At 43.2% G+C, this 13,061-nt stretch overlaps 1 protein-coding gene across 16 annotated transcripts in view; it reads left to right on the forward strand.

Moving 5' to 3' along the window:
• Nucleotides 1–1,537, forward strand: part of CFI (complement factor I) — a 91,236-nt gene extending 89,699 nt beyond the window's left edge. For all 16 annotated transcript variants that reach the window (XM_035293136.3, XM_078366707.1, XM_078366709.1 and 13 more), the window contains one exon: nucleotides 1,126–1,537. In XM_035293136.3, the coding sequence (XP_035149027.1) occupies nucleotides 1,126–1,343 (218 nt within the window). In that variant the 3' untranslated portion in view covers nucleotides 1,344–1,537. The remainder of the gene's footprint in view (nucleotides 1–1,125) is intronic.
• Nucleotides 1,538–13,061: the final 11,524 nt, after the last annotated feature.

Below are 13,061 nucleotides of genomic sequence, written 5' to 3' on the forward strand. Positions count from 1 at the left end.
GTAGCAGTACAGCAAGGTGACTAAGAGAACGAGCTCTGGAATCAGACCCAGCTTTACATCCCAGCTTTTATTAATTGATAGTCACGTGACCTTGAGCAGGTTTCTTCATTTGTAAAATTGAGGATCATTGAAAAGGAAGCTGAGATGCAGAGCAGTTACATAATCTGCCCAAAGTTTTACAGACGAGAGGTGGTATACCCAGGATCAAAACTAAATTGCTTTTAAATACAAATTCAAGTTATCTCATCTCAAATGAGATGAGATTTACTTCCAGTTGGAAGTAAATATTTCCTCCACAGAAATCACAGTGCATTTCTTATGCCACAGACTCCTTTGATAACATGGTTAAGCTAATTCTCCTGCCCAATACAACAATAGCAGCTCCTGCTTTGGAGGTGATACAAAGGCAGGATACCAGCCAGTGTAGTACATTTAGGTGCTTTATTGAAACCATTTCTAAATGGTGTATTACTGAAAAGGGTAGTTATTGACATCCTATAGCTTCTTGGATACAGTGATTTTAAAATCTCAGAAAGTCATGAGTGAGAAGAAAGTGTCTTCCATCTTGAAATGGAGTTCAGGATTACAGTGGACAAAAGGGTGAAGAGCACAAAATCTGCCAGAAGGGAGTATCATGGTCAAGAGGACAGGCTCTGATGTGTGGGTGCCTGGGTTCAAGTCCAGGCCCTGTCGTTTGTTAGCCATGTGACCTTAGACAAGTTAAATAATAACAATATTTGCCTAACAGGGTTGTGGTGAGAATTAAGACAATGAATGACTAATATGTATTTAGTACTCAGTAAGCACTAGGTATTTCTATTATTTTCCCACTCAGCATTTGATGCAACCTCCATGTTGCAATCTCATGTCAGTACTCAGTTGCATAAAGTAGAGAACACAGGAAGAACATGCTGAATTGGGGAAATAAATGGAAAACTTGTTAAGTATTTCCCAACCTGCATCTCTTCAACTCTGCAAGCCCAGCTGGGGCTTCTAAGCAGAGCCCATGCTATTGCTGTCAGGAAAGTATAAGAAAGCCAGAGTCATTAAATGTCATGGAGGAGGCATGGCAGCCTTGACAAATGGAAGGAAATATGTGATTTCTCTTTCCCATTTCTTTCTTAGGTACATATGATGGTTCCATCGATGCCTGTAAAGGGGACTCTGGAGGTCCTTTAGTCTGTATGGATGCCAACAATGTGACTTACATCTGGGGTGTTGTGAGTTGGGGGGAAAACTGTGGAAAACCAGAGTTCCCAGGTGTTTATACCAAAGTAGCCAATTATTTTGACTGGATTAGCTACCATGTGGGAAGGCCTCTTATTTCTCAGCATAATACATAACATTGTGATCTCCCTCTTCTTTCTATTCTTTTTCTCCCAAGAGTTCCATTTAATGGAAATAAAACTCAATAATTAATAATTCTATAGGGGAAAAATGAAGCAAATCTCATAGGATATTTTCAAAGGTCTCCACAAAGTTTATGACATTGGAGTTTTGTTGTATAATTCTCAAATAAATGTTTTGGTCAAGCATACAAGTTTTATTGATCAGAAAATTTTATTAATTTATCTCAATGCAGGAGTGATTTATTGACTAAAGGTTTAACTAATTGAATAATGTTGAACTTATATAAGCTTGGGTTCAAATCCCAACTCTATCACCTACTATGCCCTGGACAATTTATTATCTTCTCTGTATCTCCTTTTCCACTTATAAAATGAAAACTGGAATTGTGTGAAAATGAAACTACAAACTTACATAAATGTTTGGCGTGGTACCTGTCACAGGGTAATAACTGACTTGACAGCTCTTGTCCCATTTCCCTGCTTCCTTTCCTTTACTTCCTTCCTTCCTTCCTTCCGTCCTTCCTCTTTCTTCTCTCTCTTTCTTTCTCTCCTCTCTCGCTTGCTCTGTCTTTCTTTTTTTGAGACAAAGTCTCCCTCTGTTGCCCTGGCTGGACTGCCAAGGTGCCATCATAGCTCACTGCAGCCTCAAACCCCTGGGCTCAAGCAGTTATCGCACCCCAGTCTCCTGAGTGGCTGGTATTACAGGTGCACACCACCATGCCTAGCTAATTTTAAATTTTTGTAGAAAGGCCTCTTGCTTTGTTGCCCAGGCCAGTCTCAAACTCCTAGGCTCAAGGGATCCTCCCACCTCAGCCTCCCAATGTGCTGGGATTACAGGCGTGAGTTACCACACCAGGCCCCTGCTTAAATATTAAAATTTCTTGAAAAATTAGCCTTTGCTCCCCCATTTCACAAGTATTCCTTGACCCTCTCTGTAAACCTCTCCACAAATACTTCAATACAACCACTGACCTCCATGGTATCAGACCTCACAGTCACTTCCGTTCTCATCCCAGCAGCATTAAACCCTCAGGGCATCACACTCCTCCCTTGCTGCTATTCTCAGCCTCTTCTGGTTGCTTCTCTCACTGTGCACTTTCCCTGGTAATCTCATCTGGACTCCATTTTAAATCCCTCTCACAGTCCAGTGACTCACAAACCTGGATCTTCAGCCCTGGCCTGTCCTAGAACCTCAGACTAGTATATGCCACTGAACACTAGTATATACCATTGCCATATGGATATCTAGTAACATTTCAAAAGCAAAGTGGTCAACCTATTTTCTTAACCTACAGAAAATAGCACCCCCACCCCCAGCCCAGGGCTACTGTAGGCACCCTGTCTTCTTCTGTCACACCTGCTTTAATCTCAGCATAGCACTCGTCTTCCCCCAGTATATTCTGTTTTGATTGGGTTGTCTACCTCTTCGCAACACTGCCTCCCCCAACTACAACATAAGACACAGGACAAGAGTGACCTAATTTGTCTTCCTTCTGGCTACATCCCTAGCACTTGCCTCATAAGGGTGCTCAGTGAATAAACATTAGCTGCTTTTTTTCTTTTTTGAGACAGAGTCTTACTCTGTCACCCAGGCAGGAGTGCAGTGGCGTGATCTCGGCTCACTGCAACCTCCACCTCCCAGGTTCAAGCAATTCTCCTGCCTCAACCTCCCGAGTAGCTGGAACTACAGGCGGGTGCCACTATACCCAGCTAATTTTTAGTATTTTTAATAGAGATGGGGTTTCACTGTGTCCAGTCTCTATCTCCTGACCTCGTGATCTGCCCGCCTCGGCCTTCCAAAGTGCTAGTAATATAGGCATGAGCCACTGCACTCAGCCTTTTATTTTTTTTTTAAGCACAGTTATTCTTATTCTGAAGGTAGACATTACGTGTTTCATGTAAATACTACCTTTACTATGTTATTTGGTGCTAGTCTTGGATAGAGCCCAGTTGATTTAATAATGTAAATACTGATTTTTACATATATTCCATAATCAGTTACTGCCCAGATTTTCTTTTAAAAATCATGATAAAATATGCATAACATAAAATTAACCATTTTAACTAAAAGTGTAAAGTTGAGTGACATTAAGTACATGCCTATTGTTGTACAATCATTATCACCATCCATCTCCAGAAAATTTTCATCTCCCCAAATTGAAACTTTATCAAACAATAACTCACCAGTCCTCAATCCCATGCTGCCCAGATTTTTCACCCATTAAATTCAGGAAAGTATTTGGTTATTTATTCCTGGGCAGTTCCCCTTCCAGTCTCTCATGCTGTTGCCATCAGACAGGACTGGACCAGAGTTATCATGAAGGCTTACTCACTCATGTGTTTGGTGCCTGGGCTGGGAGGACTTAGACAGCTGGGGCTTCTCAGATCTCTCTATGCACTCTCCCTATGGGCTCTAAACATGGTAGGCCCAGGGGCACCAGACTTCCTACATAGCAGCTGATGAGCCTCCCAAGAGGAACTGCAGAACCTGCATGGGCTTTTCTAACCCAGCTTCGGAAGTCACTTAGCATCACAAAGACCTGCTCAGGCTGAAAAGGAAGGGAAATAATTCATCCCTTGATGGAGTAGAGGGGTATATCAAAGAATGTATGGACATGTTGGAAAACTACCTTGTCCTGACTCAGCAATCCTGGAGCAACGCAGCACCTTAGAATATGTCTGTGTAAGATATAAAAAGAGAAAAGTGGCTAGGCCCAGTGGCTTATAGCTGCAATCCCAGAACTTTGGGAGACCAAGGTTGTTGGGTCACTTGAGACCAGAAGTTTGAGACCAGCCTGGGCAACACAGTGATACCCCATCTCTACCACACACAAAAAAGCCGGGAGTGGTGGTGCACATCTGTAGCCCCTGCTACTTGGAAGGCTGAGGTGGAAGGATCATTTGAACTCAGGAGGTTGAGGTTGCAGTGAGCTGTGATTGCACCACTACACTTCAGCCTGGGTGACAGAGCCAAGACCTTGCCTCAAAAGAAGAAAAAGAGAAAAGTACTCAAGTGCTACAAGGTGGGAAATCCAGCATATAGGGCGTCTTTAGCCAGTCTAGGAAGGGGGACCCAAAAGGGCCAAACAGTGTGACCCCAAAAGGGTCACAGTCTGCACAGTGACCTGGCATCTGGATGCTTCACAGAAAACTGGACCAGGGTCAGGGCTTGAAGGGTGAAGAGCCAGCTCTATATGGCAGAGAGAGAACAGGAACAACAGGAGTGAGATGACCAGACTCCAAGCTTCTCCTAGTTTAGAGGTCTGTCTCAGGGCTCCTAACTGCAGACAACAGAAGCCAATCTAACTGGTTTAATGAAAAATTAATTTTATTCAAAGATATTATGCTGCTCACAGAATTTCCAAAGGAGCCAGAGAATTGGAGTCTACACATCTGGAAATACTGTGTATTTCACAGACTGCACGACAGGACTGCTCCATTAGAGACTCCCACGGCCAGTCCTGTGGGTCCCAGTCTCCACGTACAGCTTGCACTGCAGAGGCTGGGCACTGGACATAGCTGCTTTTGTGAGCTAGCCTGAAGGTTAGCTCTGCATCCACTCACTGGATGTGGAGCTCTGCCATCATCTTCTATTTAACCCTGGTTTCAGAGCTCTCCATCTTGTAAGAGAAATGGGAAAATAAATCATGAAGCTGCATATTGCCAGATACAATGGTAAGGAAAACTCGAAGGAGATCCAGAAATCAGCCTGACATATCAAAGAGAGTTTCTGCAGAGGTGAGCTTAGTCCTTATTATGGAAGAACTTTCCAGGCAGATACAAATGCAAAGGCCCGGCAGCGTGTGGAACTAACCACATACAAAGATGGAGAGCAGTTCAGTGTGACTGAAGCCCAGGGTGCAGCTAAGGAGCTGGAGAGGGCTCATGCCAAAGAGTTAAGACCACTAAAGGGTTCTAGAAAATTCAAACTGGAGACAGCAAGGAAGATTTATTGGAAGCGGGTGAGACCAGGGTAGGGAAGACAGTTAAGACACTCTTGGAGTAATCAAACAAAAAATAATGAAGGGAGAAACTAAAGCAGGGATAAAAAGGATGGCACTGACTCTAGATATGTTGAGTGAAATAGATGGCATCTGGGGACAAATAGATTACAGTACTAGAGAGAGGGACTTGAGTCTAGGATAATTCCCAGGCTCTTAGATGGTGAGGTGGTTGGTATTACCACTGAGAACAGAAATGAAGGAAGTAGAAGAACAGAAGCAAGTTTACACAGTTAGGGATAACTTGAAATTGTGGTTTCTAAGGAAGCCCAGTGAAGGTGTACAGTGTGAGATAGGAAATACAAAGCTGAAAATCAACCAGAGGTTAGGAAGTAGTCAGGAACCCTACTTAGAAAAACTACATACTGAGTCTGTCTTGATGGCTTAAAGCCCTGCAGTCTCACCTAAGTGGCTTCCTTTCCATCCCTCCAGTGCTTCTTCTCTGTGTGCCAAGCAATATTACATTGTGTCTATAAAGATAACTTGAAAATATCTTGGTGATCAAATTTTCTTGATGGTAGAGCCTCCACTATACCCAAGCAGAGGATCATTGTCTTTAACATATTCTGGAGATAGCTCATGCTCATAGAGCTGATGCAGCCATCTGTTGCCCTTCGCTTTGTTCCAGCTTGAAAGCTATTGATGCCATTGACTTTCTAGCCAAGGCTGGAACCTAGTACTTATTTCTCTTTAATGTGAGTTCCCTTTTAGAGATTAACCTTCCAGCCTTGGCACTAGGCAAATATTAATCATTATGGATGGAATTGCTTCACCATGTGGCTTTTATTTTCATCCTGGACAAAAATTGACCACTATGGCTGGAACTATTTTCACCGTGTGGCTTTTATTTTCGTCACAATTAACACTGCCAAGGCCATTAGTGAGACACTGGAAAAAGCTTAAAAATATATATATATATATAGAAACTGACGTTGATCATTAATATTTTATTGATTTTTTTGTTCCTTAAAATAACAAAGCATTATGTAATATTATAGTTTCTAAGCATTCTAAGTTAATATGGTACATTAAAACCCCCAAATTATGCATTCTCATCTCATTAATACTATCATGTTTCATGATGTTCGTATATAGAGGAGAAACCATTAGGTGTTTCTAGAAGAGATCTGACTGCCTATCCTTATTATCATTCTGGGAAGTTCGATACAGAAAATATAATGTAGGGCTGGGTGCAGTGGCTCATGACTGTAATCCCAGCACTTTGATAGGCCAAGGTGTTGGGGTTCAGGGGTTCAGGGGTGCCCTCAGCTCCCCTGAGAGGATTTTTTTCCCAAGGTTCTTGGTCTCCCGTTCTCTCACGAATGAGAGAGGAGACCAGGTGCACTCACAAAGTAAATACAGGACCCCAAACAGAGTTTTTGCAGAAAGTGAATTTATTTAGGTAGAGAAAGAGAAAAAAAAGGAGAAGAGAGAAAACTTCCACACGAGAGAGAGAGTGTGTGTGGAAAGGGACTCGAGAGGAGAAATCCAGAGAAGGAAAGCTCCTCTCACACTGAGTGAGAGAATCCAGAAAGATGGAATCCAGGAGAGGAAAGAGCTTCCACACTGGGTGGAAGGGAATTAAGAGAGAGATGGAGTTTATGGGGGAAGACAGGCTTCCACGAGAGAGTGTTCGTGGAAGGGGATCCAAACATGGAGCCCAAAGGGGTGTAGAAGAAGGAGACTTTAACCTGGGAAGAACTGCTACCTTCTCCTAGACCTCTGGCCAATGAAAGGAGTTTCTAAGGACTTCCGCTGGAGTGATTAATTTTTTATTCTTCCCATGCCCATGAAAATTAAAACAGAGACCATTAAATCTCCCGGATGGAGAGAGATGGGTGTGGGGCATGGCTCTAGGAAGTTCTTGCCCTTAAAACTACGCTGCCTTGTGGACCCAGAAAGAGAACACACTCCCTCAAAGGCAGAAGGATCACTTGAGCCCAAGAGTCCAAGACCAGCCTGAGCAACATAAGGATACCCCATCTCTATAATAACAACAGCAAAAATTAGCCAGTCATGGTGGTATACACCTGTAGTCCTAGCTACTCAGGAGGCTAAGGTAGGAGGATTGCTTAAGCCCAAGAGTTCACGGTTACAGTGAACTATGATCATGCTACCCCAGCCTGGGTGAGAGAATAAGACCCTGTCTCTGAAAAAAAAGAAAAGAAAAGAAAGCCTAGTGTTGGCCACTCAGAATCCCCCATTCCAAGGTGTTTATTAATATTTCATTCAGACAAGAATCAGTGCAAATATATTACATTTTATATTTTCATAATTTATTTTGATATTCACTATAATTGACATTACCTAATTCTTTTCTTCCTCTAACTACAACTGTGTTTTCTCCCCAGTACTTCAGTGAGATTCTTGTGAAGTTCACCAATAACCCCCATGTTACTAAATCTAGTAGTCAATATCCAGCCCTCACCTTCCTCGCATCAGCAGAACTGGTGGTTCTGTCTTTCTTTGACACACGAGAATACAGCATTCTCTTAGTTCCACTTCTGCTGCACTTGGCTGCTCCTTCTTAGGCTCCTTTATTTGCTCTTTGTTCCCTGACATCCTTAGACTTAGATCTTGCTCTGCTTCTTTGTGCACACTCACTCTTTAGAGGATCTAATTTAGTCCCGTGTTATTTATTTATTCATTTATTTGAGATGGGGTCTTGCTCTGTTGCCAGGCTGGAGTGCAATAGCACGATCTCAGCTCTCTGCAACCTCTGCACCCCAGGATCAAAGGATCCTCCTGCTTCAGCGTCCCAAGTAGCTGGGACTACAGGCATGCACCACCACGCCTGGCTAATTTTTGTATTTTTTTATAGAGACAAGGTTTTGCCACGTTACCCAGGCTGCTTTGAACTCCTGGACTCAAGCAATCTGCCCACCTTGGCCTCCCAAGGTGCTAGGAATACAGGTGTGAGCCACTGCACCCAGCAAAGCCCCATGACTTTAAAAGACATTTCTATCCTGACAACTTCCAAATATATTTCTAACCTGTATGCTGAACTGCAGACTCAGAATAAGCTTCTCGAACATGGTATGACTGAAATGAATTTCTTAAATTTCCCCCCAAAACCTGCTTCTTTCACAATCCTCCCCATTTCAGTTATGAGAACTCTTATCCTATGGCTTCGGCCAAAATTTCAATGCCATCCTTGATTCCTCTTTTTCTCTCACATCAGCAAATCCCTTTTGCCCTACCATCAAGTTAAATCTAGAATATGACCACTTTTCATACAGCCACTTCTCCTTTCCTGGACCAAGCCATACTATTGCCTTACCTAGTTTACTATATCCTAACTAACTTCCTATCTTCAGCTTCTGCCCACCACAGTCAAAGTATATATAGACAAGCTAGCCACTCTCTAGCAGGAAAGACCTGAAAGACAGCTGTGGATTTGCAACTAATGGTGTCTGTCATCAGAATAACATGTTTTACTTGTTAGATGAAAGTTTCCTATAAAGAAAGCTCTTTTCAAACATTTTATGCCAAAATTTGGGAAGAAAGGATGGAAGTGGGTCATCTAGAAGTTATACGATATGGGCTGGGCATGGTGGCTCTTGTGTGTAATCCCAGCACTTTGGGAGGCCAAGGCAAGGGGATCACTTGAGGTCAGGAGTTCGAGACCCCAGCCTGGCCAACATGGCAAAACCTCGTTTCTACTAAAAATTAAAAAAAAAAAAGTCATCTGGACATGATAGCACGTGCCTGTAGTCCTCCTACTTAGGAGGCTGAGGCAGGAGAATTGCCTGACCCTGGGAGGTGGAGGTTGCAGTGAGTCAAGATCCACTGCACTCCAGCCAGGTGACAGAGCAAGACTTGGTGTTTAAACAACAACAACAAAAAGTTAGATTCCTGAGAAGATGGCACGGTGGGGGCACCTCAGGATTGTAGCTCTCAGTGAAGACGCAGAGGGTGAGTGCAGGCCGCATTTCCAGATGGATATTTGTTGCCCACAGAACGGGGAGGTTCCCAGGTGTAGGAGAGACACGGGACGCCAGCACAGCTGCTTCAGCTGGCACCACGGTGCAGCAGCACTCCGCACAAAATGCACTGGTCTGGGTGCCCTGTTAAACCGGCAATCTGAGATTTGGGAGGACAGATTAGCATATCCATCTGATTGACCGGGACTTGGACAGTGATCCAGACCAGGAGATTCCTGGGAGGCGATGTTTGAGCTGGCGCAGTGGGTCGCTGCATGGGAAATCACACAGATCCCGGTGCCCTACCAGCAGGCGACTGAAACACCTGGGAGAGAGTCAACCGTTTGACTTAAAAAGAGAAAAAAAAGGACTCTGAGGCAGGGAGCCAGGTGGTCAGGCTTGGCGGGTCCCACCCCCACGGTGACAAACAAAACGGCGATTCAAAATGCTCGGGGTTGAGAGTTTCACTGCAGGCACAGCTGAACCCAGGACAGTGCAGCTCAGTGGGGGAGGGGTGTCCGCCATTACCGAGGCATTCCGCCCCTACTGAGGTACATTCCCATTGCTGACGCAGCCTGCCGTTGCCGAGACAACCCGCCATAACAGAGAGACTCTGCCAACAGGGAGGAGCCCATGGCAACAGGGCGGAGCCCACGGCAGCAGGGTGGACTCCACGGCAGCAGGGTGGAGCCTCAGCAGGCAAATAGTGACTAGACTGCCTCCTAGCTGGGCAGGACAGTGCAACGGATACTCATAAAGAAAGCCCTAACTCCCCGAGACAGAGCATCTGCGGAAAAGGAGTTTTATGAGTTCTGCGGCAGCAGATTTAAACGTTCCTGCCTAACAGCCCTGAATGATCAACAGAGCTCACAGCTCAGCACTTGAGCTCCTATAAAGTACAGACCACCTCCTCAAGCAGCTCCCTGACCCCATTATATCCAAAGAGTCACCTCGAAAAGGAATGAGCAGACTGACATTTGGCGGGCATCATTCTGGGACAAAGATAGCAGAAGAAACTGGTAGCATCCCTCACTGTTCCGCAGCTGCTACAGGTGTACCCCAGACAAGCAGGGCCTGGAGTGGACCTCAGCAGTCATACAGGAGAGGGGCTAGACTGTTAGAAGGAAAACTAAGTAACAGAAATACTTCATCATCAACAATCTGGGTGTCCACTCAGAGACCCAATCGAAAAGTCAGCAACAACTCAGACGACAGGTGGATAAACCCACAAAGATGGGAAGAAACCAGTGCAAAAAGGAGAAAAACACCTAAAACCACAACACCTCGCCTATTAAAAGGACCAAAACTCCTCACCAGCAAGGGAACAAAGCTGGATGGAGAATGAGTGTGATGAAATGATGGAATCAGACTTCAGAAGGTGGGTAATGAGAAACTTCTGTGAGCTGAAAGAACATGTTCTAAATCAATACAAAGAAACTAAGAACCTTGAAAAAAGATTTGAAAAAAGATTCAAGGAAATAACAAGAATGGACAACTTAGGAATATGAATGAATTGAAGGAGCTGAAAAACACAACATGAGAACTTCACAAAGCATGCACAAGTTTCGACAGCCAAATTGACCAAGCAGAAGAAAGGATATCAGAAGTCGAAGATCAACTCAATGAAATAAAATGAGAAACCAAGATTAGAGAAAAAAGCGCAAAAAGGAATGAACAAAGTCTCCAAGAAATGTGGGACTGTGTGAAGAGACCTAACCTACATTTGATAAGTGTACCAGAATGTGATGAAGAGAATGAATTCAAGCTGGAAAATACTCTTCAGGATATTCAGGAAAATATTCCCTACCTAACAAGGCAGGCCAACACTCAATTTCTCTGCAGGAAATACAGAGAACACCACAAAGATATTCCACAAGAAGAGCAACCCCAAGGCACATAATCGTCAGATTCACCAGGGTTGAAATAAGGAGAAAATACTAAGGGCAGCCAGAGAGAAAGGTCAGGTCACCCACAAAGGGAAGCCCATCAGACTCACAGCACATCTCTCAGCAGAAACTCTACAAGCCAGAAGAGAGTGGGGGCCAATATTCAACATCCTTAAAGAAAAGAACTTTCAACCCAGAATTTCATATCCAGCCAAACTGAGCTTCATAAGTGAAGGAAACATAAAATCCTTTGCAAACAAGCAAGTACTCAGAGATTTTGTCACCACCAGGCCCGCTTTACAAGAGCTCCTGAAAGAGGCACTACACATAGAAAGGAACAGCCAGTACCAGCCATTCCAAAAACATACCAAATGCTAAAGAGCATAAACAAAATGAAGAATCTGCATCAACTAACGGGCAAAACAGCCAGCTAGCATCAAAATGGCAGTATCAAATTCACACATAACAATATTAACCCTAAATGTAAATGGGCTAAATGCACCAATCAAAAGACACAGACTGGAAAATTGGATAAAAACCAAAACCCATCAGTGTGCTGTATCCAGGAAACCCATGTCACAGGCAAAAATACACAAAGGCTCAAAATAAAAGGATGGAGGAAAATTTACCAAGCAAATGGAGACCAAAAAAAGCAGGAGTCGCAATTTTCGTCTCTGATAAAATAGACTTTAAAGCAACAAAGATCAAAAGAGAAAAAGAAGGTCATTACATAATCGTAAAAGGATTGATACAGCAAGAACTAATGATCCTAAATATATATGGACCCAATACAGGAGCACTCAGATATATAAGGCAAGTTCTTAATGACTTACAAAGAGACTTAGACTCCCACACAATAATAGTGGGAAACTTTAACACTCCACTGTCAATATTAGACAGATCAACCAGACAGAAAATCAACAAGGATATCCAGGGCTTGAACTCAGACCTGGAACAAGCAAACCTGGTAGACATTTACAGAACTCTCCACCCCAAATCCACAGAATATACATTCTTCTCAGCACCACATCACACCTACTCTAAAATTAACCACATAATTGGAAGTAAAGCACTCCTCAGCAAATGCAAAACAACTGAAATCATAACATACAGTCTCTCAGACCATAGTGCAATCAAGTTAGAACTCAGAATTCAGAAACTAACTCAGAACTGCACAGCGTCATGGAAACTGAACAACTGGCTCTTGAATGTTGATTGGATAAACAATGAAATGAAGGCATAAATAAAGAAGTTCTTCGAAACCAACGAGAACGAAGACACAACATACCAGAATCTCTGGGACACATTTAAAGCAGTCTCCAGAGGAAAATATATAGCAATGAGTGCCCATATGAGAAGAGTGGAGAGATCCAAAATAGACACCCTATCATCAAAATTGAAAGAGCTAGAGGAGCAAGATCAAAAAAACTCAAAACCTAGCAGAAGACAAGAAATAACTAAGATCAGAGCAGAACTGAAGGAGATAGAGACAAAAAAAACCCTTCAAAAAATCAATAAATCCAAGAGCTGGTTTTTTGAAAAGATCAACAAAATAGACAGACCACTAGCCAGACATAAAAAAGAAAAGAGAGAACAACCAAATAGATGCAATAAAAAATGATAAAGGGGAAATCACCACAGATACCACAGAAATTCAAACCATCATCAGAGAATATTACAAACAACTCTATGCACACAAACTAGTAAACCTGGAAGAAATGGATAAATTCCTGGACACCTGTGTCCTCCCAAGCCTAAACCAGGAGGAAGCCGAAACTATGAATAGACCAATAACAAAGTCTGTAGTCGAGGCAGCAATTAAGAGCCTAACACCGAAAAAAAGCCCAGGTCCTGATGGGTTCACAGCCGAATTCTACCAGACACACAAAGAGGAGCTGGTAC

The sequence above is a fragment of the Callithrix jacchus genome, chromosome 3 (genome assembly GCF_049354715.1).
Source record: "Callithrix jacchus isolate 240 chromosome 3, calJac240_pri, whole genome shotgun sequence".
NCBI lineage: Eukaryota > Metazoa > Chordata > Mammalia > Primates > Cebidae > Callithrix > Callithrix jacchus.